This window comes from Vulpes vulpes, chromosome X, assembly GCF_048418805.1.
Source record: "Vulpes vulpes isolate BD-2025 chromosome X, VulVul3, whole genome shotgun sequence".
NCBI classification, from domain to species: domain Eukaryota; kingdom Metazoa; phylum Chordata; class Mammalia; order Carnivora; family Canidae; genus Vulpes; species Vulpes vulpes.
The window spans coordinates 41,439,636-41,467,413 of record NC_132796.1 but is presented as its reverse complement, the minus strand read 5'-3'; the positions used below and the strand labels follow the sequence as shown (position 1 = coordinate 41,467,413).

The 27,778-nt window shown below is 39.3% G+C and overlaps 1 protein-coding gene across 8 annotated transcripts in view; it reads left to right on the top strand.

The window, feature by feature from the left end:
- Nucleotides 1-26,733, top strand: part of ZNF182 (zinc finger protein 182) — a 43,389-nt gene extending 16,656 nt beyond the window's left edge. For 3 of the 8 annotated variants that reach the window (XM_072743268.1, XM_025982481.2, XM_072743269.1), the window contains 4 exons: nucleotides 147-205; nucleotides 17,345-17,471; nucleotides 17,770-17,865; nucleotides 23,831-26,733. In XM_072743268.1, coding sequence (XP_072599369.1) covers nucleotides 191-205; nucleotides 17,345-17,471; nucleotides 17,770-17,865; nucleotides 23,831-25,461 — 1,869 coding nt within the window. In that variant the 5' untranslated portion in view covers nucleotides 147-190 and the 3' untranslated portion in view covers nucleotides 25,462-26,733. Of the gene's footprint in view, nucleotides 1-146; nucleotides 206-1,704; nucleotides 1,733-17,344; nucleotides 17,472-17,769; nucleotides 17,866-23,830 lie in introns of all 8 variants that reach the window. The other 5 variants (XM_072743273.1, XM_072743272.1, XM_072743270.1 and 2 more) reach the window with 3 other exon arrangements.
- The last annotated feature ends 1,045 nt before the right edge of the window (nucleotides 26,734-27,778 follow it).

The following is a 27,778-nucleotide window of genomic DNA, read 5'->3' as shown; positions in this document are numbered from 1 at the left end:
AGGTGGGGTGTTCAAACCACAAGGGTGCCCAAACTTCCACAGATTGGCTTCATTCCCAGCCAATGAGGGGATTTCTAGGCAGATAATTCCGGGCATATAAGCCTGATGAGTACTCTCATATGCTGTACACTTCTCCATTCTTCCAGTTCAGCCTTCACACGTCTCTGCCTTTTCCCAAGAAGAGCAGGAAATGGCCAAGTCCCAGGTAAGTATGTTGTCTGTTCCTCCCCACCGCAGCCCCCCCTTTTTGAACCATGGATGTGATGAGCTATGTAGGAATTTCTGACATAAAATAGGAAATTATTTGTAAATAAGCATTAGGATTGGGAAATGAGAGGCAGCCGCAAGGCCAAGTTAGAATGTAGACATGGAGGACTTAGGATGTAACATATACTAACATTGACTTACAGATATCTCTTTGAGCCTCTGGCTGCCAGAGGGAAACTTAACTAGGAAGCTGGCTCCCCTTAGTTATCAGGAGAGAGCACATCGAGTCCTCAGGGAAGTAAAGGTTTCCTGTAATTGCCTTCCAAGGCATTTCTTTTCTGAGTCTTCATATGGATGGCGGAATTGTCTTCAGCCACAGCAGTGATAAATGCAATCCCTTGTTTCCTGCAGATATTTCTTATGGCATTCCTCAGTGAGCTGAAGACACAATGTCAAAGTGGAATTTGGGAATGGAATGTCTTAGGGAACTTGCTTTTCTTGGAATCGTTTTCCTGACGTAATTTTATGTCAGACTTAGGATTTTCACTTGGCCAAGAGACAGAGTCCTGTAGGTGCTCACAGCCAACCATCTTTTTCTATTCACTTAAAAAATGTTTAAAATTAGTGTGCATTAGTAATTGTTTTTGTTGTTATTGTCCAGTACAATAAATGTGAACACATTTGGCATTGTTAAAGTCAGTGCTGGGATGAAGGCATGTCACCAATACAGATTGGTGTAACTAATCTATGGGATAGAGAATGGTTTCATCAGGCCAAAAAAAATGCCTTATGCTACCCCTTTATGTCTAATCCTTCCCCACCTATAACTTTAGGCAACCAGATTTGTTCAGATTTGTTCTGTGTCACTATAGTTTAATCTTCAAGAATGTCATATAAAGGAATCATATGGCACGTAACCTTTTTAAAAAAAATTAAATGATCTTTTGAAATAATCCACTGATGTGCAATTATAAAAATAATACAGAGAAATCCTGTGTATCCTTTACCTAGTTTCCCCCAGTGGTACATCTTAACAAAGCTATGGTATAATGTCATGACCAGGATGTTGACTGTGATATGGTCAAGACATAGTTCCACCACCAGAAAGATCCCTTATGTTGCCCTTTTATTGCTAAATCCACCCCCTTTCCCCAGTCCTTCCATTCTTAGACTCCTGGGAAATACCATTCTCCATTTCTAGAATTTTGTCATTTCAAGAATGTGATAAAAAAAATCAAATCATAGAGTGTGTGACCTTTTGAAACTGAGGGTATTTTACTTGCTGTAATTCCCTGGAGACTGAGATAAGTTGTGTGTATCAGTTCTTTTTTTTTTTTTTTTTTGCTGGATAGTATTCATGGTATACAGGTACCACAGCTTATCTATCCATTCTCCTGTTGAAAGACATTTGAATTGTTTCCAGTTTTTGGAAATTATGAGTAAAACTAAACATTCATACATAGGTTTTTGTGTGAACATATGTTTTCATTTCTCTAGAATAAATATTGGATTGCTGGGTCATACGGTAAGTATATGTTTAACTTTTTAAGAATCTGCCAAACTGTTTTCCAGAATGGTTGAGTCATTTTTCATTTCCGCCAGCAACGTATAAGAATTCCAGTTGCTTCACATTTTTGCCAGCACAGGATATTGTCAGCATTTTTAATTTTAGTCATTCTAGCAGTATAGTTGGTATCTCATCATAGCTTTAATTTGCGTTTCACTAATAGCTAGTGATGTTTAAGATCTTTATATATGCTTATTTACTTTTTGTATATCCTCTTTGATGAAGTGTGCAATCAGCTCTTCTGCCTATTTAAAATTGGATTTTTTGTTTTCTCACTATTGAGACTTGAGAGTTATTTATATAGTCTGTGTACAAGTCCTTTGTCAGATACATAGTTTCTGTAAATTTTCTTTTAATTCTTTTAATTCTTTTCTTTTAATTCTCTTAACAATGTTGTTCACAGAGTAAGAATTTTTAATTTTAAAATGTCCAGTTTATGAATTATTTCCTTTATGTGTTGTGATTTTGGTGTCAGGTTTAAGAACTCTCTGCTGGATTCTAGGTCGTGAAGATTTTTTCCGATTCTATAAGTTTCATAGTTTAAAATTTTACATTTAGACCTATGATCTCTTTTTAATTAATTTTTATATAAGGTGTGGAGATTAGGTTGAGGGTTATTATTTTGTATATGGAATTCCATTTGTTCCAACCCCATTTGTTGAAAGGATCATTTTTCTCTTTTGAATTGCTTTTGGAGTTTTGTCATAAATCAGTTGACCATATTTGTGGATCTATATTCGGACTCTGTTCTATTGATCTATATACCTTACCTAACCCTTTGCCAGTACCATGCTGTCTTTTTTTAAAGTTTTCATTTAAATTCCAGTTGGTTAACATGCAGCTGTTTCCATAATTTGGCTATCGTAGATAATGTTGCTATAAACATTGGGGTGCATGTATCCCTTTGAATTAGCATTTTTTAGAAGATTTTATTTATTTATTCATCAGAGACACGGAGGGGGGGCAGAGACACAGGCAGAGGGAGAAGCAGGCTCCCCGCAAGGAGCCCGATGTGGGACCCAATCCTGGATCCCGGGATCATGCCCTGAGCTGAAGGCAGATGCTCAATTGCTGAGCCACCTAGGCGTCCCAGTATTTTTTTATTCTTTGGGTAAATACCTAGTAGTGTGATTGCTGGATTGTAGAATAGGTCTATTTTTAAATTTTTGAGGAACCTCCATACTGTTTTCCAGAGTGGCTGCACCAGTTTGCATTCCTACCAGCAGTACAAGAGGGTTCCCCTTTCTCCACAACCTCACTAACACCTATGTTTTTAAAAAATGTTTTAAAGATTTTATTTATTTGAGAGAGAGTGCAGGAGCACGGGGAGGGACAGAGAAAGAAGCAGACTCCCCACTGAGCAGGGAGTCCCCTCCAAAAAAAAAGCTGAAGACAGATGCTTAACCCACTGAGCCATTCAGGCACCCGACACTTGCTGTTTTTTTATGATTGTTGATTTTAGCCATTCTGACAGGTGTGAGGGGATAACTTACTGTAATTTTGATTTCCATTTTACTGATGATCAGTGATGTTGAGTGTCTTTTCATGTGTCTCTTAGCCATCTGGATGTCTTCTTTTGAAAAAAGTCTATTGTTTTCTGCCCATTTTTTTTTTAAAGATTTATATATTTGAGAGAGAGCGAGTGTGCAGGGGAGAGGGGCAAAGGGAGCGAGACAGAGAGAATCCCAAGCAGACTGTGTGCTGAGCATGGAGCCCAATACAGGGCTCTATCTCACAACCCTGAGATCATGGCCTGAGCTGAAACCAAGATTGGATGATTAACCGATTGTGCCACCCAGGTGTTCCTTCTGCCCATTTTTTAAATTGGATTATTTGTTTTTGGGGTGTTGAGTTTTGTAAATTTGTTACATGTTTTGGATACTAACCCTTTTTCAGATATGTCATTTGCACATATATTCCCCCATTCTGTAAGTTGCTTTTTAGTTATGTTGATTGTTTCCTTCACTGTGCAGAAGCCTTTTATTTTGTTGAAGTCCCAATAGTTCATTTTTGCTTTTGTTTCCCTTGCCTCGGGAGACATACCTAGAAAGCTGTTTCTGCCCATGTCAAAGAAATTACTGCTGGTGTTCTCTTCTAGGATTTCTATGGTTTTGTGTCTCACATTTCATCTATTTTGAATTTATTTTTGTGTATAAGAAAGTGATCTGGTTTTATTCTTTTGCATGTTGCCTTCCAGTTTTCCCAACACCATTTGTAGAATGCAAATACCTGCTTTGTCCAAGATTAATTCACCATATAGTGTGGGCTTATTTCTGGGGTTTCTCATCAGTTCTGTTGATCTATGTGCCTATTTTTGTGCCAGCACCATACTGTTTTGATTACTTCAGTTTTATAATATAACTTGAAGTCTGGAATTGTGGTGCTTCCAGCTTTGCGTTTCTTTTTCAAGGTTGCTTTGGCTATTCGGGGCCTTTTGCGGTTCCATACAAATTTTAGGATTGTTTGTTCTAGCTCTATGAAAAATGCTGTTGGTATTTTGATAGGGATTGCATTAAATGTGTAGATTGTGCTTTGGGTAGTATAGGCATTTTAACAATATTTGCTTTTCCAAACTATATGCACAGAATGTCTTTCCATTTCTTTGTGTCATCTCCACAATTTCTTTTTTTTTTTTTAAGATTTATTATTGGAGTGAGGGAGAGAGAGCGAGCGAGCAGGAGGAAGGCGCAGAGGGACAGGGACAATCTCAAGCAGGCACCACGTTGAGCATAGAGCCTGATGTGGGGCTTGATCTCACAACCCCGAGATAATGACCCGAGCCGAAATCAAGAGTCTTAGCCCTAGCTGACTGAGCTATCCAGGCACCCCTGTCTTTCCATTTCTTTGTGTCATCTTCAATGTCTTTTATCAGTATTTTAGTTTTCAGAGTTCAGGTCTTTTATCTCTTTGGTTAGGTTTATTCCTAGGTATCTTACTGTTTTTGGTGCAGTTGTAAATTGATTCCTTAATTTTCTTCTGCTGCTTCATTATTGGTAAATAGAAATGTAACAGATTTTTGTACATTGATTTATATCCTGAGACTTTACTGAATTCGTGTATCAGTTCTAGCAGTGTTTTGGTGGAGTCTTTCAGGTTTTCTATAGACAGTGTCGTGTCATCTGCGAGTAGTGAAAATTTTCCTTTATCTTGCCAATTTGGATGCTTTTTATTTATTTTTGTTCTCTGATTGCAGTGGCTAGGACTTCCAGTACTCAGGTAAATAAAAGTGGGAAAGTAGATATCTCTGTCTTGTTCCTGACTATTGAGGAGAAGCTCTCAGTTTTTCCCCATTGAGGATGATATTAGCTGTTGGTTTTTCATAGATGGCCTTTATGATGTTGAGGTATGTTCCCTCTACACCTACTTTGTTGAGAGTTTTTATTATGAATGGATAACGTACTTTGTCAAATGCTTTTTCTGCATCTATTGAAATGATCATATGGTTCTTATCCTTTGTTTTATTAATGTGATGTATCACATTGATTTGTGAACATTGAACCACCCTCACAACCCAGGAGTAAATTACACTTGATCGTGGTGAATGATTTTTTTACTGTATTGTTGGATTTCGTTTGCTAGTATTTTATTAAGAATTTTTACATCCATGTGAATTCATCAGGGATATTTGGTCTGTAGTTCTCTTTTTTAGTGGTGTCTTTATCTGGTTTTGGTATCAGGGTAATGCTGGCTTCCTAGAATGAATTTATAAGTTTTCCTTCCTTTTCTATTTTTGGAATAGTTTGAGAAGAATAGATAGTAACTCTTCTTTAAATGTTTGGTAAAAAAATTTGTCTGTGAAGCCATCTGGTCCTGGACTTCTTAGTATATGTGCTGTCGAAGTGAACACTCTGGACTTTGTTTGTTGGGAATTTTTTGATTGTTAATTCAATTTCCTTGCTGGTTAGGGTCTGTTCAAGTTCTCTATTTCTTCTGTTTTAGTTTTGGTAGCTTATATGTTTGTAGGAATTTATCCATTTCTTCTAGGTTGTCCAATTTGTTGGCATATAGTTTTTCATAATATTCTCTTATAATTGATTTCCATGCTGTTAGTTGTGATCTCTCCACTTGGATTTGTGTTTTTATTTATTTGGGTCCTTTCTCTTTTCTTTTTGGTAAGTCTGGCAAGAGGTTTATCAATTTTATTAATTTTTTCAAAGAGCCAGCTCCTCATTTCATTAAACTGTTCTGTTGTGTTTTTTTTTTTTTTTAGTTTCTGTATCATTTATTTCTGCTCTAATCTTTATTATTTCCTTGTTTCTGCTAGCTTTGGGCTTCATTTGTTGTTGTTTTTCTAGCTCCTTTACATGTAAGGTTAGGTTTTTTATTTGAGTTTTTTTCTTGCTCTTTTTTGAAGATTTTATTTATTTATTCATGAGAGACACAGAGAGAGAGGGGGGCAGAGACATAGGCAGAGGGAGAAGCAGACTCCCTGTGGGGAGCCTGACAGCGGACTCAATCCCAGGACCCTGAGTTCACGCCCTGAGCTGAAGGTGGATGCTCAACCACTGAGCCCCCCAGGTGTCCCTTTTATCTTGCTTCTTGATATAGGCTTGTATTGGTATATAATTCCCCCTTAGGTCTGCTTTTGCTGCATCCCAAAGGTTTTGGACCTTTATGTTTTAATTTTCATTTGTTTCTGTGTATTTTTTTATTTTATTTATTTATTTTTTTTTAATTTTTATTTATTTATGATAGTCACAGAGAGAGAGAGAGAGAGAGAGAGAGGCAGAGACACAGGCAGAGGGAGAAGCAGGCTCCATGCACCGGGAGCCTGACGTGGGATTTGATCCCGGGTCTCCAGGATCGCGCCCTGGGCCAAAGGCAGGCGCCAAACCGCTGCGCCACCCAGGGATCCCCTCTGTGTATTTTTTTAAATTTCTTCTTTGATTTTCTGGTTGACCCATTCATTGTTTGGGAGCATATTGTTTAAACTCCATATGTTTGTGGTCTTACCAGATTTTTTCTTGTGGTTGACTTCAAGTTTCATAGCATTGTAGTCAATCTTTTTGTATTTGTTGAGTCCTATCTTGTGACCTAATCTGTGATTTATTCTGGAGAATCTCCCATATGCACTTGAGATTTTTTAAAAAATTTATTCATGATAGGCATAGAGAAAGAGAGGCAGAGACACAGGCAGAGGGAGAAGCAGGCTCCATGCCAGGAGCCTGATGCGGGACTCGATCCCAGGACTCCAGGATTGCGCCCTGACCCAAAGGCAGGCACTAAACCGCTGAGCCACCCAGGGATCCCCTCCCATATGCACTTGAAAAGAATATATATTCTGCTGTTTTGGAATGGAATGTTTGAATATATCTGTAAGTCTATCTGGTCCAGTGTGTCATTCAAAGCCATCGTTTCCTTGTTTATTTTCTGTCCCTTGATGTAAGTGAGGTGTTAATATCCTCTACTATTATTATCAATTAGTTTCTTTATGTTTGTTATTAATCATTTTATATATTTCAGTGCTCCCAGGTTGGAAGCATATATACTTTCAATTGTTCTATCTTCTTGTTGGATTGTCCCATTTATTATGCTATAGTGCCCTTCTTCTCTTGTTACAGTCTTTGTTTTAAAGTTTAGTTTGTTCAGTATAAGTAGTTACTCTGGCTTTCTGTTGACATTCATTTATGTGATAAATTTTTCTTTATCCCTTCACTTTCAATCTGTAGATGTCTTTAGGTCTAGAATGATTCTCTAGTATGAAGTACCTGGCTAGTTAGGTCAGTAGTCATGTGACTCTTGGAGTTGTGAGTTTGAGCCCCATGTTGGGTGTAGAGATTACTTTAAAAATAAATGAATGAATGAATGAATGAATGAATGAATTTCTTGTAGGCAGCATACAGATGGGTCTTGTTTTTTTGTTTTCTTAAAGATTTTCTTTATTTATTCACAAGAGACACAGAGAGAGAGGCAGAGACATAGGCAGAGGGAGGAGAAGCAGGCTCCATGCACGGAGCCCGATGTGGGACTAGATCCCTGGACTCCAGGATCACGCCCTGAGCTGAAGGCAGACGCTCAACCGCTGAGCCACCCAGGCGTCCCCAGGTCTTGTTTTTTTTAATCCATTTTGACACCTTATGTCTTTTGAAACATCTAGTACATTTACATTCAGAACAATTATTGATAGATATGCATTTATTGGCATTTTGTTTCTTTTGTTGTTGTTTCTGGAGATTTTCTCTGTTCCTTTCTTGTCTTTGTCACTTTTGGTCTTTCCTTTCCACTCAAAGACTTCCTTTTAATATTTCTTAGTGGTCACGTACTCCTTTATTTTTGTTTGTCTGGGAAACTCATTATCTCTCCTTCTATTCAGAATGATAGCCTTGCAGGATAGAGTATTCTTGGCTGCAGATTTTTCCAGTGATCACTTTGAATATATTATGCCCCTAACTTCTGGCTTGCCAAGGTTCTGTTGATAAATCTGCAGCTGGCCTTATGGGTCTTCCCTTGTATGTTAAGGACTAATTTTTTTAAAGATTTTATTTTTTAAGTCATCTCTATACCCAAAATGGGGCTCAAACCCACAACCTCAAGATAAAGAATTGCATGCTCTACTAGCTGAGCCAGCCAGGCATCCCTAAGGACTTCTTTTGTTTTACTGCTTTTAAGATTTTATTCTTTATCATTATATTTTACAAATCTAATTACAGTATATCTTGGTGTTGGCCTGCTTTTGTTGATTTTGATAGAAATTCTCTGTGTCTTGTAGATCTAGATGCCTGTTTCCATCCCCAGATTAGAGTAGTTTTCAGCTACTATTTCTTCAAATAAATTTTTTGCCCCCTTTTCTCTCTTCCTCTTCTGGGACTTCTACAATATGAATGTTATTACATTTGATGGTGTCACTGAGTTCCCTGTCTATTCTCATGTTGCATAATTCTTCCCTCTCTTTTTTTCAGCTTCATTACTTTCCGTTACTTTGTCTTCTACATCACAGATTCTTACCTCTGAGTCTTCCAGCCTGCTGTTTGTTACATCAGGTGTGTTTCTAGGTTTTTTTTTTAAAGATTTTATTTATTTATTCTTGAGAGACACAGAGAGATAGTGAGGCAGAGATACAGGCAGATGGAGAAGCAGGCTCCATGCAGGGAGCCCGACATGGGACTCCATCCCGGGTCTCCAGGATCACACCCTGGGCTGAAGGTGGTGCTAAACCACTGAGCCACCAGGGCTGCCCATGTTTCTAGTTTATTGCACTTTTAATCTCTGATTATTTCTTTTTTTTTTAAATTAGCCCCCCCCACACACAGTGTGGGGCTTGAACTCACAATGCTGAGATCAAGAGTTGGACACTTAACTGACCGAGCCACGCAGGTATCCTTGATTCTTTTTTTAACTTGTATCTCTCTTTTTAAGTGTCTCACTGATGTCTTCTCCTCTTTTCTCAAGCCCAGTGAGTATCCTTATGATTGTTGCTTTAAGTTCTCTATCAGGCCTTTTACTTATATCTGTTTTGGTTAGATCTCTGGCCATGGCCTTGCTCTTTTCATTTAAGAGTTTGCTTTATCTTCACATTTTATCTAAGTCTCTGCCTTTTTCTGTGTGGTGGAGAACCATTTATTTATCCTGCTTCTGAAAGTAATGGCCTTATGAAGAGGCTGTGCAGTGCCCAGGGCCTGGCACTTCATGGAGTGTCTCCTGTGTGTGCTATTTGAGCCCTGCTGTTGTAGTTTCAGCTGCTCTGTCCTTCACACCAGTTATCTGCAGAGGCTCTCCTTGCCTGCTCTGGGCAGCATTTGGTCCCTGGTCTGAATGTAGCGAGTTTGAACTAGGTGTGCTGTGGTCTGCCTGTGAAACGAGACCCGTCACCAACTTCACTGGAACTAAGGCCCTGCAGAGCCCTCTGGTCAGGAGATGGGTGGACAGGGGTTTGTGCTGGCCTCTGTGGAAGGGGTATGCCGTGCTGGGACCGAGGCTGGCGTGACTGAGAAGGGCAGTTCCACCCGAGTGCTGGAGCAATAGACTTGGTGTAAGCAAGTCAGGTAGCTGGCATCAGCGACACGTTCCTTGCTACAGATGGCCCTGTGTATGCTGAGGGGTAGGGAATTGAAATGGCATTGGCCAGCCTCTTTGTTCCCATGGAGGTGTCTCCATGAGTGTTGCCTCTCAGGCATACCCTCCAAGAAGAGTGAATAATCTTCCTACTGTGTTCCCCAGGTATTGAGCTTATTTTTGTATATGCTATATGAAAGCGGTCCAGTTTCATTGTTTTGCATGTAGCTGCCCACTTTTCCTAGCACTCATTTATTGAAGAGACTGTCTTTTCTGCATTGTTCTATTCTTGCCTCCTTTGTTCTCGATTAGTTGACCATATAAGCATGGGTTTATTTGTGGGGTCTCTATTTCGTTCCATGATCTATGTGTCTCTTTTTGTCCCAATACCATACTTTTTTGATTACCTTTGTAGTATAGTTTAAAATCAGGGAGCATGATACCTAGCCTTGTTCTTTCTTAAGATTGCTTTGTCTGTTGGAGATGTTTTGTGGTTCCTTTTAAAGTTTAGGATTATTTGTTATAGTTCTGTGAAAAATGCTCTCAGTATTTTAATAGAGGTTGCATTAAATCTGTAGATTGCTTTAGCTACAGCATTTTAACAATATTTTTTATTTCAGCCTATGAGCGTGATATCTTTCCATTTATTTATTTGTGTCATCTTCCATTTCTTTTGTCAAAATACATGGTTTTCAGAATACATGTCTTTTGTATCCTTGGTTAAATTTATTCCTAAGTATTTTAGTTTTTTGTAGTTTTACAATTTAGTTTTACAATTGCACTTGTAAATCTGTTTTTTAAAAGATTTTATTTATTTATTCATGAGAGACACAGAAAGAGAGAGAGAGAGGCAGAGACACAGGCAGAGGGAGAAGCAGGCTCCACACAGGGAGCCTGATGTGGGACTTGATCCCGGGTCTCCAGGATCAGGCCCTGGGCTGAAGGCGGTGCTAAACCACTGAGTTACCCAGGCTGCCCCTGATTTACTTTCATTATTAGTAATTGTTCTTCAGATTTTCTAATTCTTCATGATTCAGTCTTGGAGAATTGTATGTTTCTAGGAGTTTATCCATTTCTGTCTGATTTGTTGGTGTATAATTGTTGATAGTATTTTCTTAATCCTTTGTATTTCTGTGGTATGAGTTGTAATTTCTCCTTGCTTGGTTCTGATTGTATTTATTTGGGCTCTCTCTCTTTTCTTGAGTCTGGCTAACAATTTGTTGATTTTGTTTACCTTTTCAAAGAAGCAGCTCTTAGCCTCATTGATGTTTTTTTTCTTTTTCTTTTTTAAAGATTTTACTTATTTATTCATGAGAGACACACAGAGAGAGACAGAAACATAGGCAGAGGGGAGAAGCGGGCTCCCTGTGGGGAGTCTGATGTGGGACTTGATCCCAGGACGCCGAGATCATGACCTAAGCCAAAGGCAGATGCTCAACCACTGAGCCACCCAGGCGCCCCTTATTGATGTTTTCTGTACTTTTAGTCTCTATTCCATTTATTTCCAATCTGATCTTCATTCTTTCCTTTTTTCCTACTAACTTTGGGCTTTGTTCTTCTTTCTTTATTTCCTTGAATGTTAAGACAGTGTTTATTTGATGTTTTTTTGTTTCCTGAGGTAGGCCTGTATTTCTGTGAACTTCTCTCTTAAAAGTGCTTTTGCTGTGTCCCAAAGATTTTGGAACATTGTGTTTCTATTTTCATTTGTCTCATGTTATATTTTTTAAAGATTTTTATTTGTTTATTTTAGAGAGAGAAAGAGCATATGTGAGTGGGGGGAGGGGCAGAGAGAGAGGGAGATAGGAAATCCAAAGCAGATTCCATGTTGAAGAGAGCCTAACAGAGGGCCCAATCTCAAGACTCATATCATGACCTGAGCTGAAATCCAGAGTTAGCACTTGACTGAGGCACCCAGGCACCCCTGTTGATTTCTTTTTGATTTTTTTCTTTTTTTAATCATTTATTTATTAAAAGATTTTATTTATTCATGATAATAGAGAGAAAGAGTGGCAGAGACACAGGCAGAGGGAGAAGCAGGTTCCATGCAGGGAGTCCAATGTGGGACTCGATCCCGGAACTCCAGGATCACGTGAGCCCTGAGCTGAAGGCAGATGCCCAACTTCTAAGTCACCCAGGTGTCCCACTTTTTTTTAATATTTTAAAGATTTTATTTATTTATTTATTTATTTATTTATTTATTTATTTATTTGAGAGAGACAGAGATAGCAACAGAAAGCGCAAGCAGGGAGGAGAGGGAGAAGCAGGCTCCCCGCCGAGCAGGGAGCCCAACACAGGGCTGGATCCCAGGACCCTGAGATCATGACTGGAGCTGAAGGCAGACGCTTAACTATCTGAGCCACTCAGGCATCCCAGATTTCTTTTTTTTTTAAGATTTTATTTATTAGAGAGAGAGTGTGTACACAAGCAGATGGGAGGAGGGGAGAGGGAGAAGATTTCTTGATTGGCTATTTAATACCATGTTGTTTAGTCTCCACATGTTTGTGTTTTTCCAATTGTGTCTGGTAACTGATTTTTAGTTTCATACCATTGTGGTAGAAAATATGCTTGATATGATACCAGTCTTGCTAAATTTTTAAGACTTGTTAAAAAAATTTTAAGACTTGTTTTGTGATCTAACATGTGGTCCATACTGGAGAATGCTCCTCGTGCACTAAAGAATGTGCATTCTCCTGTTTTGGAATGGGGTGTTCTGTTTATGTCTATTAGGTCCATGTAGCCTAATGTGTTGTGTAAGGTCAATGTTTTCTTATTGATTTTCTGTCTGGATGAACTATCCATTGATTTAAGTGAGGTGTTATAGTCTCTTACTATTATTGTATTGCTATTTCTTTCTTTATTTCTGTGAATATTTGCTATGTATATTTAGACGCTCCTATATTCAGTGCATAGATGTTTACAAATGTCATATTCTCTTGTTGGACTGATTCTCTTTTCATTATGTAGTACCCTTCTTTGTCTTTTGTTATGGTCTTTGTCTTAAAGTCTAATTTGTCTGATACAAGTATTGCTACCCAATCTCTCTCTTCATTTCCAGTTCCATGTTAAATCTTTTTTTCATTCCTTTACTTTCAGTCTGTGAGTCTTTAGGTTTGATGAGTCTCTTACAGGCAGGTTTCCCCCCCCCATTCACCCACCCCATGTCTTTACATTTAATTATTGATAGGTATGTACTTACTACCCTTTTGTTCAATGTTTCTGGCTGTTTTTTAGTTCCTCTTTGTTTCTTCTTTTCTTTTTTCCCTTGTGGTTTGTATTCTTTGGTGTTCTGTTTAGATTCCTTTGTCTTTTTATGTATTTACTGTAAATTTTTCTTTGTGGTTACCGTTAGGTTCACATATAACTTGCATCTAACAGTCATTTTTAAGTTGACAGTAAATTGGGGTGTCTGGGTGGCTCAATCAGGGAGGCATCTGCCTTTGGCTCACGTCATGATCTCAGAGTCCTGGGATCGAGTCCTGTGTCAGGCTCCTTGCTCAGCAGGAAGCCTGCTTCTCCCTCTCCCTCTCCCTTTGCCTGCCATTCCCTCTGCTTGTGTGAGGAAGAGTATTCTATATATAGCTGTAAGTTTGTTGTGTCCATGGAAGGAGGTGATTTCATGGTTTTCCCACAGGACCATCTTGAACTCCCATTGTGGTTTTATTTTTTTAATTATTTTTAAAATATTTTTTTTAATTTTTTAAAATATTTATCTATTCATGAGAGACACAGAGAAAGGCAGAGACATAGGCAGAGGGAGAAACAGGCTCCCTGTGGGGAGCGCAATGCAGGGGACTTGATCCCAGGACCCCAGGATCACACTCTGAGCCAAAGGCAGACACTCAGTCACTGAGCCACCCAGGCAGGCGCCCCTCCCATTGTGGTTTTTAATTTGGAGTTTATTCACGACTAATGATGTTAAATATCTTTCTGTGTGCTTATCTGTCATTTGTATACCTTCTTTGGCTTAATATCTTTCTTCTGCCTTTTTTTTTTAGTTTTAATAGTTCTTTATTCTCAATACATTTTTTTGCCAGAATATGATTTATAAATATTTTATTTGGTTCTGTGGCTTTTTCTTCTTTGAACAGTGTCTTTTGAATTTTGCTGTCCCATCTAAGAAGGTTAAAGAAATTTTCTCCTGTGTGTGTGTGTGTGTGCATGTGTGTGTGTTTTATTAAGTAGGCTCCACACCCAGTGTGGAGCTCAACATGGGGTTTGAACTCACAACTCAGAGATCAAGACCTTAGCTGAGAAGAGCTTGTTGGATACTTAACTGACTGGGCCATCTCCTGTATCTTCTTCTAGAAATTTTATAGGTTTAGAGTTTGCATTTAGGTCTGTGATCTGTTTTGAGTTTTTAAGTTTTATATAGGTTGGCGGTATTTACTGGAGTGTTTTTTTTTTTTGCATATGTATATCCAATTGTTCCAGCACCATTTGTTGAAAAGGAAACTCCCATTTTCCTTTGAATTGCCTTTGCACTTGTGTCAACAATAATTTCTAGGGATCCCTGGGTGGCGCAGCGGTTTGGTGCCTGCCTTTGGCCCAGGGCGCGATCCTGGAGACCCGGGATCGAGTCCCACGTCGGGCTCCCGGTGCATGGAGCCTGCTTCTCCCTCTGCCTGTGTCTCTGCCTGTCTCTCTCTCTCTCTGTGTGACTATCATAAAAAAAATAATAATAATAATTTCTAAGTATAAAGATAGAAAATACATTTAATTCTACATGAAATGCAGTTTATATGTGTGCAGCTTGATGCATTATCACAAAGTGAATGCACTGAGTAGTTGCTTCCCAGGTCAAGATTAGAACATAAGGAGGACCTTCGAATTCCCACTCACGCCCTCTCCCAATCAGTATCACCCACAAAGATAATCAGTCTCCTGACTTTTAATATCATTGATTCACCTTGCCTGTTGTCTTGCTATGTGTAAAGAGAATCATGCAGTGTGTACTCTTGTGTTTGGATTCTTTTGCTCAGTACATCTGTGAGATTCATCTGTGTTGGATATGCAGTTTGTAGTTCATTTATTTTCATTATCACACGGGATTCCATTGAATGACTGTGCCACAATTTACCCATTGTGTTGTTGAGGGACATTTGAATCTTTTCTACAATTTCATTTTAGAAGTAGTGCTTCTGTGAACATCCAGAGCATATGTGCATGATTTTCTTTAAGCTGTGTACCTAGAAATAGAATTGCTGGGTCATAATGTATACAAATCATTAACTTTAGTAAATACTGTCAATTAACTTCCCCAAGCAACTATGCCAGTTTATATTCCTACTAAGTATGAGAGTTCTCATTTCAACACAATCTTACGATATTTTAGTGTGCTTAATTAGAACCTTTCTGGTGGGAGCATAGGAATGTCTCAGCATGGCTTAAATTTTCATTTACCAGAGTGCTAATGTGGTTGAGTACATTCTCTTACGTTCATAGGTCATTTGGGTTTTGTTTTAGTGAAGTACATATCCACATCTCTTCTCTGTTTTACTGTGTTGTGTATTTCTTACTGGTTTGCAGGGATTTTATATGTTCCAGATAAGATCCCTTCATAACTTTTGAATGTTGCAGAGAATCTCTCCATTTAAAGCTTGCCTTTTTACTGTTGTACTTTTATTTTTTGTTTTATTTAAATTCCAGTTAGTTAAGATAGTGTTTTTTTATTTATTTATTTTTTATTTTTTTTAATAATTTATTTTATTTTATTTTTTTTTAATTTTTATTTATTTATGATAGTCACAGAGAGACAGAGAGAGAGGCAGAGACACAGGCAGAGGGAGAAGCAGGCTCCATGCACCGGGAGCCCGACGTGGGATTCGATCCCGGGTCTCCAGGATCGCGCCCTGGGCCAAAGGCAGGCGCCAAACCGCTGCGCCACCCAGGGATCCCAAGATAGTGTTTTTTTAAAAGGTTTTATTTATTTATTCATGAGAGACACACAGAGGGAGGCAGAGACATAGGCAGACATAGGCAGATGTGGGACTTGACCCCAGGACCACACCCTGAGCCAAAGGCAGATGCTCAACCAGCCACCCAGGTGCCCCAAGATAGTGTTATATTAGTTTCATATGCACAATATAATGATTCAACATTTACATATAACACCTGGTGCTCATCACAAGTGCCTCCCTTAATCCTTATCACCTGTTTCACCCATCCTCTCACCCACCCACCCTCCTACCTCCCCTCTGGTAATCATCAGTTTGGTGTCTGTAGTCAAGTGTCTGGGGGAGCCTGGGTGGCTCAGCGGTTTAGCGCCGCCTTCGGCCCAGGGCATGGTCCTGGGGGCATGGTCCTGGAGACCTGGGATCGAGTCCCACATCAGGCTCCCTGCATGGAGCCTGCCTCTCCCTGTGTCTCTCATGAATAAATAGATATAAATCTTTGGAAAAAAGAGTCTATTTCTTGGCTTGCCTGTCTCTCTCTCTCTCTCTCTCTCTCTCTCTCGTTTTCCCCTTTCCTTGTTCATTTTGTTTCTTAAATTCCATATATGAGCGAAATCATACGGTATTTATTTTTCTTTGATGGACTTATTCCACTTAGCATAATACTCTCTAGCTCCATCCACATTGCAAATGGCAAGATTTCGTTCTTTTTTATGGCTGAGTGCTGTTCCATTGTATACATATACCACCACATCTTCTTTGTCCATTTGGGCTCTTTCCATAATTGGGCTATTGTAGAAAATGCTGCTATAAATGTTGGGGTGCATGTATCCCTTCAAATCAGTATCTATGAATCCTTTGGATGAATACCTAGTAAAGCAATTGCTGGATTATAGGGTAGTTCTATTTTTAATTTTTTGAGGAACCTCTATACTGTTTTCCAGAGTGGCTGCACCAGTTTGCATTCCCACCACCTTTTCTCCACATCCTTGCCAACATCTGTTGTTTCTTATGTTAATTTTAGCCATTCTGACAAGTGTGAGATGGTTTTGATTTGTGGTTTCTCATCGTGGTTTTGATTTGTATTTCCCTGTTGTACTTTTAATCTTGTAACATTTATAAACCTTTTCCTTTATGAGTAGCATTTTTCACATCTTGTTTTAGAATTCTTTCTCTACCCCAAGACTATGAAAACATTTTCCTGTACTCTTTTATAGGCCCCTTATTGTGTTATCTTTCACATTAGATTTATAATTTCTCTGTAGCTTATTTTTGTGTATGGTGAGTTAGTGGCTAAATGTGATTTTTCCCCCTATAAAGGTATCCAGCTAATCTGTCCATATTTATTGGAATAGATCATCTTCTCCCCACTGCCTTGCCAGTGTCAACTTTGTTGACACTCAGGTGTCCATACATACTTGGATTCTCTTTTTAGTCCTACTGGACTATTTATCTATCCTTGTGCAAATACTACATCGTCTTACATATATCCTATATTCTTATGGAATATTCCATATACTTGATGGAATAGGTTTTCTTTTTTACCCTGGTTTGTAATTTTCCAAGGAAGTAGGCATCCTGTATTAAGTCATCATCATGAACTGGGAACCCAGTCAGCACTTCCCTACATTGCATCCTCATCACCTAGTTGTCCGTGTTTTAGAGTAAAAGGAATGTGCAATTACAGGAACTCGTGGCATTTGAGGATGTGCTTGTGGATTTCACCCCAGAAGAGTGGCAGTACCTGAACTCTTCACAGAAGACTCTGTACAGAGAAGTGATGCTGGAGACCTACAGCAACCTGGTCTCTGTGGGTAAGAATGGCTCCATCGAGTAATTTTGCTGCTTCTGATTATTGTGTATGGTAGAGGGCCATTCCTTTCTCAGTTTGGAAAACTTGTAAGGTCTCTGAACTCCTTGAAAAGTTTGACATTGAAACGTTCCAGGATCAAAGTTTCCTGACAGGGTGTTTGTGAACTCAAAACCCAGGTGAAATGGTTTGACTTGACCATTGAGTCAAGTGATAGGTCTCTCATGCTGCCCCAAACTCCACCTTCCTATTTCTCAGAGGCTCTGAAGACCCAAGGAGGTATCACTGTCATTTATCATTAGCAGGGCAGCAGGATACCAAACCAGATCTCATCCTCAAATTGGAGTTAGAAGGTCCATGCCTGGCAGAAAGAAAAATCTCAGTTTGGAGCTTTCCAGGTAAGTGGGGTTGACTCAGATGATGGAGACAGGAGGTGCCAGCTTGTCAACCAGGGGTGAGAACCTCTGAAAGAGCTTTCAGGGGTGTCTGGAGAAGGGTTGTGACCCTTTGATGTTATTGGACAAGAGACCAGAACACCCCAGACATGAGACTGACATTCCTCACCCTTGTCCCATACCTACCAGACCACTTCCCTTAAGTTGGTGCTTACCCAGAAGTTTCTGCTCCTTTACTTTCCCCAGTGGATACATGTCAAGTGCCAGTCCCCACCCCTAAGCCCTGCCACTTCTCTCATTTTCATTTCCCATTGCCTTATCTGAAGCCAGGCCCAAAGGAATCATGGGCCAAGGGACTGATAGTCTAATTCCAAATTGGATTACCTGCTTCTATCCAGTTTAGATAGTCCTATCAGACTTGTTTGCCTAAAACATCTTGATTGTCTTTTTTTTTTTAAATAGCTTTATCAAGATATAATTCACAGACCATAACATTCACTCTTTTTGAAGTATACAAATTCAGCGATTTTTAGTATACTCACCAGGTTATGAAGCCATCACCATTATCTAATTCTGTAATGTCATTATCACCCCAAAAAGAAACCCTCACCCCTATCAGGCTCCATTTCCAACCACCACTCCCCTCAATGCCCTGGCAACTACTTCCTGCCTCAATAGTTTTTCCTATTCCAGAGATTTCATATAAATGGAACCATACAAAATGTGGCCTTTTATGTTTGGTTTCTTTCACTTGACATGGCTTCAAGGTTCATTCATAGTGTAGCACGTATCAGGACTTCAATCCTTTTTATGGTAGAATCATATTCTCTTGTCTGGATATGCCACTTTTGTTTATGCATTTATCTGTCGATGGATATTTAGGTTGTTTCCACTTTTTCGGCTATTATAAAGCTACTATGTGGGAGCTTGGGTGGCTCAGCAGTTGAGCATCTGCCTTCGGCTCAGGGCGTGATTCCGGAGTCCTGTGATGGAGTCCCACATTGGGCTCCCTGCCTAGAGCCTGCTTATCCCTCTGCCTGTGTCTCTGCCTCTTTCTCTCTGTGTCTCTCATAAATAAAATAAAATCTTTTTAAAAAGCTGCTATGAACATTTGCATAGAATTTTTTTTTTAATTTATGATAGTCACAGAGAGAGAGAGAGAGAGAGAGAGGCAGAGACATAGGCAGAGGGAGAAGCAGGCTCCATGCACCGGGAGCCCGACGTGGGATTCGATCCCGGGTCTCCAGGATCGCACCCTGGGCCAAAGGCAGGCGCTAAACCGCTGCGCCACCCAGGGATCCCTGCATAGAATTTTTATGGCGATGTATGTTTTGAGTATGTACATGGGAATGGAATTGTTAGACACGTGTTTAACATTTTGTAGAACTGCCAAATGGTGAATAATATCCTGTTCTCAAAAATTTTTGTCCAGTGTTTTAATACTCACAGATGATTCTTGCCTGAATCAATTTATAAGATGGTTGGAAGAAGGGTGAATTTTCTATCATTCCTTATATATTTGTAACTTGGCATTCTTCTCTTACCCCATCCCATTAATGAACTAATTTTAGTATCAGTATGGATTCAGATTTTTATTTTCCAGTATGCTCCAATGCATTAAAGTCTACTGTTATTATACATCTTGTTGGGTTTATTAAAAAAAGATTTTTGAGAGTGAGAGTAAGCAAGAGAGAGCTTGAGCAGAGGGAGGGGGCATAGGGAGAGGGAGCAGCAGGTTCCCTGCTGAGGAGGGAGCTGATGCGGGCTCGATCCCAGATCGTAACCTGCGCTGAAGGTAGATGCTTAACTGACTGAGCCACCCAGGCAACCCTCATTATTCATTTTGATATTCAAATTGACCTCAGTTTGTCTAGTAGGAGTCCTTTCAGGCTGGCTCCTCTGTCTTTTAACATGACCCCATCTTTCTTTGAGTACTTTCTAACACAAAAATATGTTCTAGGTTCACGCTGTACTTTCCCTGTTTCAGACCTAGAATCAGCAACTTCTCCAAGGATCTTTGATTCCTTTTAGTGGGGAATATCATTGAGAAATCAGGATTTGAGTGCAGAGTGTGCTTGGATTCTTGTTTCTCAAAACCTACAAATGATTCCTGTCTATCTTTCCCCCGCCCCCCTTTTATTTTTTTTAAAGTAACTAGTCAATTTGTCTTTTAGTTTCCCATAATCTGGACTTTGCTGAGTACCTTATTTTATTTAACATATTTCGTCTGTCCCTTGTTTTTCTTGTAAATTGGTGGTTAGATTCTGAAATTTGATCAGATTCAGGGTTCTACTTTTTCTTTTAACAAGTTTACTTCCTAGCTGGTGTGACATACTTCCATCAGGAGGCGTGTAATGCTTGGTTGTTTATTGTAGTTAACAGTAGTGACTATTGCTTATATCTTCATTAGTGTTTGCAAAATGTGGGCAGCCCTGGTGGCTCAGTGGTTTAGCACTGCCTTCGGCCCAGGGTGTGATCCTGGAGACCCGGGATCGAGTCCCACCTCGAGCTCCCTGCATAGAGCCTGCTTCTCCCTCTGCCTCTGTCTCTCTCTGTGTCTTCTTATGAATAAATAAATAAAATCTTTAAAAATTTTTTTAAAAATGTTTGCAAAATGGTGATATTTTGTTGTTCCTTCTTTGTTGATTAGCTGGAATACTTCTATAAAGAGGACTGCCAAAAAAAAAAAAAAAAAAAGAGGACTGCCTTTCATCTGTTATTTGCTTATATGTTAGTTGCATGAGTTCTGTTTCAGTTATGTATGTTTTTCTATTTGTTTACCAGTTTTAAAAGTAATGAGTTGGTTTTGTAGCATTATTCAAAAGATGACTATTGTGTGTTTTAATCCATTGCCTTATTCTCACTATGAATCAAACTGCCCTATCTCTGGCCAACAGAAACCCCTTCAAATTGGCTCCTGAGTCTTTGGTAGCTTCCTTGCTTTCTGATGTTACAAGATGTTCCAGGTTCATTTCATGGCCTGGAATCAGCCATTTCTCTAAGGAACCCTGTGTTTTTTCCTTTTTTGTGATAAATACTGTTTTGAGACCACAATTTGGATGTTAGGGAATTGTTTCTAGGCCTTTTAAAAATTGACAGAGCTTGGAACTATGTAAAAAATATTTTTAAAAAAGATTTTCTTTCTTTATTTGAGAGAGCATGAGCAGGGGGAGGGGCAGAGGGAGAAGCAGACTGTCCTCTGAGCGTGGAGCCTGATGCAGTGCAGGGATTGATCCTGTGACCTTGGGATCATGACCTGAGCTGAAGGCAGATGCTCAACTGACTGAGCTGCCCAGGCATCTCACAAAAAGGCTTTTAAAAGAAAACATATCATGTTTTCAAATTGGTATTTCCACTTCATTTAAAAAAATCGGTATTTCCAAATCTAATTCTGGACTTAAAGGTTTTTAATTTGTTAATCTTACATCTTTTTTTAAAGATTTTATTTATTTATTCATGAGAAATAAATACAGAGAGGAGAGAGAGAGGTAGAGACACAGGCAGAGGGAGAAGCAGGCTCCATGCAGGGAGCCCTATGTGGGACTCGATCCTGGTCTCCAGGATCATGCCTTGGGCTGAAGCCAGCGCTAAACTGCTGAACCACCTGGGCTGCTCTGTTAATCTTAAATCTGATGGTAATATTGTTAATATTATTCTGAGACTGCTGTCTATAGTGGTTTGAATCAATTGAGGTAATCATGTTGGTATCATTGATAATCAAGACTTCATGGTTGGAAATGGTTTAGAAATACAGATGAGGATATATTATTATTGTGGAATCCTTTTAAATTCAGTTTTGCTTTATGATAATATAAAATACTTGGTTCCAAAGTCAAGTCTAGAAAACAAGGTGTATTTGAAGCAGTTCAGCTTCTTTCCCTTCATTTCACTCTTTTCCTTCCTTCTGTAGGTAACCATTCATTAAAATTGAAAGGTATATTCTTCCATTATTTACATGATGAGTGTATATAAATATATATTTCTTTCCTTAGAAAAATGGTAGCCTACTATGTACAGTTTTTTTTAAAGATTTTATGTATTTATTTTTAAGGATTTATTTATTTATTCATGAGAGACACAGGCAGAGGGAGAAGCAGGCTCCTCACAGCCCACAACTCCAGGATCATGCCCTGAGCCGAAGGCAAATGCTCAACATGGCTGAGCCACCCAGACCTCCCAAGATTTTATTTATTTAACAGAGAGAGAGTGCACAAGCAGGGGGAGTGCCGGGCAGAGAGAAGGGGAGAATCACGCTTCCTGGTCAGCAGGGAGCCTGATGCAGGGCTTGATCCCAGGATTAAGTTAAATATAATTCCTTTTTATAGTAGTGTAGTGGCTCTTAATCAAATAGTTGTTCTTGCAGTAGTAGCATCAGTTGTTTTAGTAAACAGTTGAAAGTACTTCCTGTGTGCCATGCATGCCCTGTTACAAATAGTTTAATCCCATCAACATATTTAGGTGGGCACTGTTATAATTCCTGTTTCCAGGTAGGAAATAAGATATGAATAGATAAAGTAAGTTGCTAAGGTCACAGAGCAAGTGAGTGGTTGAGTCAGGATTTGATCCTGGGTTAGAAGGTTTATGGCCCTAATTATGCTGCTTCTTACCACCTAATGACATCCAGATTTAGTAGATGCTTGGTGGAGCTTGTGTTCTATTAGGTGTACTTTGTAAAAGTTTTTTTTCTGAACCTGGGTGGATCAGTCGGTTGGGCATCTCAGAGTACTGCGATCAAGCCCCGCATGGGGCTTCCTGCTCATCAGGGAGTCTGCTGATCTGTCTTCCACCTCCTTACCCCTCCCCACTGTACAGCTCAGTCTCTCTCAAATAAGATCTTAAAAAAAAACTTTTTCTGTGATTCTGATGTTCATGTGTGACTAAGAATTAGTGCTTTGCTAATGAAATTAAGGATGTCCTAACAATATGCTCCATTTTAAAATTCAGTTTTACTATTTCAAATGTTATCACTATTAAATCTAAGTGGTAATATGAGTAGTTTCTTACTTTTTCATCTTCTCTGTATGTTTGATAATTTTGTTACAAAATTTTAGGAAAAGGTGAAAACTACAGAAATCATTAAAATTCATTATATATGCAAAAATTATTTACCATATTTTACTGACTTCAAGATCCAATTGATTTTAATACATACTACTAAGAAAAATTGGCACCAATTAATTGATGACATGCCATTGGTTATAAGGTACATTTGGATTCAGTGATGTGTTAAAATGTGAAATAATATGCATCTTACAGTTGATGAAATATGGTATATTTAAGGGAAGCTTTGCAACTTTAACTGAGCAGTACAGATGACTACTTTAGAAATTTAAAAAATTAAAGTTAGGAAGATCAGAGTAAGCTTTTTTGAAAAGACTGAATTGCTTCTTGAAAGTTATCTAAATTCTGATTATAGCATAACACGAGGAAGGAGTTGGCATTAATATAGACATAGTTTTTAGTGAAAATAGTGAAAACAGGAGCAGAAAATAGTGAAAACAGGAGCAGAAGGTAATACTGAACTATGAATGCAAACTTAGATGAATCCAGATTGGGGAAAGTTCTTTAAGGTTTTTTTTTGTTTTTTTGTAAGGTTAATTATTCTAGATCTTTGTCCTATTCACTAAGAATCTGGATTTGGAATTGTTGTAAGATTTGAATCCACTAACCACACTTGCATTTTACCTAGTTATAAATAGCGTAAGTCATGTACGCTTAAAGGTTGATAAGTTCCCCAGAGTTTATGGAAATCCGAGATGATGTAAAAGTAAAGGTAAGAAATACTGAAATGTCAGGGTAAGATTGTTCTTGGTAACAAAGAGACTAGCAGGTGGGATTTCAGTAAAAGAACAAGATTTGATGGTTAAGACTCTCTCTAGGAACTCAGATAAAATGAGATAATACTGTCAGCAGAAGGTCCATTATAGAATGTTAAATTACAAAAATGATTTATTGTATTTCCTTCTAGAAGAAGCCTGTCAGGTTGATGAACAGATTGAGAAACAGCACCACGTTGACCAAGATAGATATTTGTTGATGCAAGTTGGATTCCCTGACAAAACAATTATCACCAAGACTGGCTATGACTATAATGAATTTGGAAATGCATTTCATCTGAATACAAACCTTGTTGCTTCAATACAAAGATCCCATAAACATGAGTCATTTGGAAATAGTATGGTAGATAATTTAGACCTATTTACCAGAAGCTCTGTAGGAAAGAAACATGATAATGGATGTGCAAAATTATTCTTCCATACCGAATATGAGAAAACAACTCCTGGAGTAAAACCCCATGGATATAGAGAGTGTGGGAAAGCCCTCAGGCGAAAGAAAGGTCTTAGTCTACAAGAGAGAATTAAAAATGGAGAGAAACCCTTTGAATGTACCGCATGTAGGAAAACCTTCAGCAAGAAGTCACACCTCATTGTACATTGGAGAACTCATACAGGAGAGAAACCTTTTGGATGTACTGAATGTGGAAAAGCCTTTAGCCAAAAATCTCAGCTCATTATACACTTGAGAAGTCATACAGGAGAGCGACCTTTTGAGTGTCCAGAATGTGGAAAAGCCTTCAGAGAAAAGTCAACTGTCATAATACATTACAGGACTCATACAGGAGAGAAACCTTATGAATGTAATGAATGTGGAAAAGCCTTCACTCAGAAGTCAAACCTCATTGTCCATCAGAAAACCCACACAGGAGAGAAAACTTACGAATGCACTAAATGTGGGGAATCTTTCATACAGAAGCTTGATCTAATTATACATCATAGTACGCATACAGGAAAAAAACCCCATGAATGTAATGAGTGTAAGAAAACTTTCAGTGATAAGTCAACCCTCATTATACATCAAAGAACTCACACGGGGGAGAAACCTCATAAGTGTACTGAATGTGGGAAGTCTTTCAATGAGAAGTCAACCCTCATCGTGCATCAGCGAACTCATACAGGAGAGAAACCCTATGAATGTGACGTGTGTGGGAAAACCTTCACCCAAAAATCAAACCTTGGCGTACATCAGAGAACTCATTCAGGAGAGAAACCTTTTGAATGTAATGAATGTGAGAAAGCATTCTCTCAGAAATCCTATCTCATGCTCCACCAGAGAGGTCATACAGGAGAGAAGCCCTATGAATGCAGTGAATGTGAAAAAGCATTTTCCCAGAAATCATACCTCATTATACATCAAAGAACTCATACGGAAGAAAAACCCTACAAATGTAACGAATGTGGCAAAGCCTTCAGAGAAAAGTCTAAGCTCATTATACATCAGAGAATTCACACAGGAGAGAAACCCTATGAATGTCCTGTATGTTGGAAAGCTTTTAGCCAAAAGTCTCAGCTCATTATACATCAGCGAACACACACAGGAGAGAAACCCTATGCATGCACCGAGTGTGGCAAAGCCTTCAGAGAAAAATCCACGTTCACTGTACACCAGAGAACTCATACTGGAGAGAAACCCTACAAGTGTACAGAATGTGGAAAAGCCTTTACCCAAAAATCAAACCTTATTGTGCATCAGAGAACACACACGGGAAAGAAGGCCCATGGGAAAGGCCACAGCCGTAAGTCAAAGCTCATTGCACATTAGAGAGTAGGATCAAGGGTGCCTGTTTACGTTCACTGAGGGAAAGTTTTGTCCGTTGAATTAACACTTCAAAAGTACGTTCTGACTTCTGGTTCAAATACAGGGAGTAAAAGTCAGCCTCTCTTCTTTTTAGCTCAGTCTTCACCAAAACACTACAAGGAGCAAAAGCAAAAGTGTCATCTCTAATGTGACACAATGAGAAGATAGCCGAAATCCCGATGAGAGTACTGTCAGAGGCAGAGGAGATTGAGCACCGGGGCAGGAGACGTCAAAGGGAACACTCAGGGCTGCAGCTGTGAGACAGCACTGGCGAGAACACTTAGTAGAGGTTCAGGATAGCCTCTGAGTGCAAGGCCAACCACCATCCACAGCAGTACCAGCTGGCATGGGCAGGAAGGAGGTGGAGGTCTCTTAGACCCATCTGGGGGTCCAAGGAGAGGCCTCGACAAGGGATTGCTCAGACAAGCCATATTTGTAGAAAGTAGTCTGTACTCATGAGCAGAGCACTTGGCAGGGGCTAGGGTGAGAGAAGGAGAGTGTTCCTTCTGAAGAACCCTACAGCTGCCCAGTTTACTGACTCTTAGAGGTCAACTCTAAAAGAAATACCAAATGGAAAAAGAAAAAAAAAAAGCAATTGTAAGAAAAACTTATCCGCCTAGAATGTGGCCCTGATTTCTTACCCCACATGAACCTCCAGGAAACAGCAAGTCCAGGAAAAACTCTTACTTAAAAACTATTCTGAAGTAATGAAAACCACAAATGCAATTCCGCATCTGGAAATGTATATACTCATGCACGTACAAAATGATGAATGCACATCAGATATTCACTGGTGCATGGTTTGTGAGAGCAAAAGGTTGAAAGTTGTCCAGGTGGCAGGGGTCTGGATCCTGAAATCCATTTAATGCAGCAAACTCCTAGGTAGACAAAGTGAATATATAAAGAGAACTTGGACATCAAGTGTCCTGAGTGTACTGATGTGGGATGATCTCCAACATACATTATTATTAGATGCAAAAAGCAAGGTTCAGGATGGTGAATATAATAGGCTACTGTTCATATATAAAAAGAATAGATGGCAAGTACATAATTGAGCATATATGCATAAATGAGCTCTGGGAAGTTACAAAAGAAGCTGAGTACCCTGATTACCTCTGGGGAAGGGGAAGGGAAGTGGGTGGCTAGGGGTATGGAACCAGGAGGGAGACATAACTTTTGAAAATTGTGCTATGTGGATGTACTACCTTTTCAATGAATTAAACTTTTAAAAATGAATATTTTGTTCCATGGCAGTGATTATGAAGTTAGATTCTAAACATGGGATTTCATAACATTTAACACACATATGTTCAATTGAGAGTTTAATTATTTTTGAGTGAATAAGGAGAAGAATCGGTCAGAACAACAGGTACCCAGCCAGTTCCGAAGGCTCACAGGCATTGCTTTCCTGAGGGTGCCAAATAAGGTGATTCTTAGGTCAGTTGGGATCACATCATGGAAACCAGAAGTAATTGAGACCAGAATACATTTATTTGGTGAGCCTGGTGACCTCTGAAAATATCCTGTAATAAAGCCCACCATTGTCTTTCTATATTTGAACAAAATGATTTTAAATCACTTCATTTGTAGTTTGCGTGTATGTATATTTTTATGAGATAAAAGCATGAATACACAGGGAGATTGGGTAGCTCACCCCCTAGGTCACACTACCGCTGTTGATGTATCTGTAGCCACGGTCTGAATGCTACCAAAGACCAGGTAGCAGCATGTCTGCTCCAGAATGAGAGGTCCCACCATGTGCCATATTGTGGCCCTCACAGTTCTGTGGCTTTTCTCTGGGGCTCTCTCTGGTGGAACTGGGTAACCCGAGCTATGTAAAACCTGGGCATGGTCAGTGTTCGGATTTAACAAAACAAGTGAGTGAGTCAGACCTCCAGGACCTGTCTGTGCCCTTCTGGGCCTTTTTTTTTCCTGTAAATTATCCTGCAAGAAAAAGAGGTGTGGGCCCACTTTTATGAGCTCTGTAAGTCAGACATGTCCCATTTAGGAAGAAGGAAACTTGGAGAAAAAATACGTGGCTGGCTGACTTGCTTCTGGTGCAGTCAGCTGAGAGGTTACCCAAAGGTCCTAAGAATGAAGCCTTTCATCTTCCTGCTCATAAGGAATATTCCTGGGGATTCAGGCCTCTCAAAGGTCATCCTGAAGTGCGGTGTGAATAGGGTGTTGGATCTGCCGTTTCAGGTTGATCGTGGACACCAGTGTCCTGAGACACAGATGGCAGTCTGATGGGCCATGTGTGTGAGTAGAAGTGAGTGCAGTG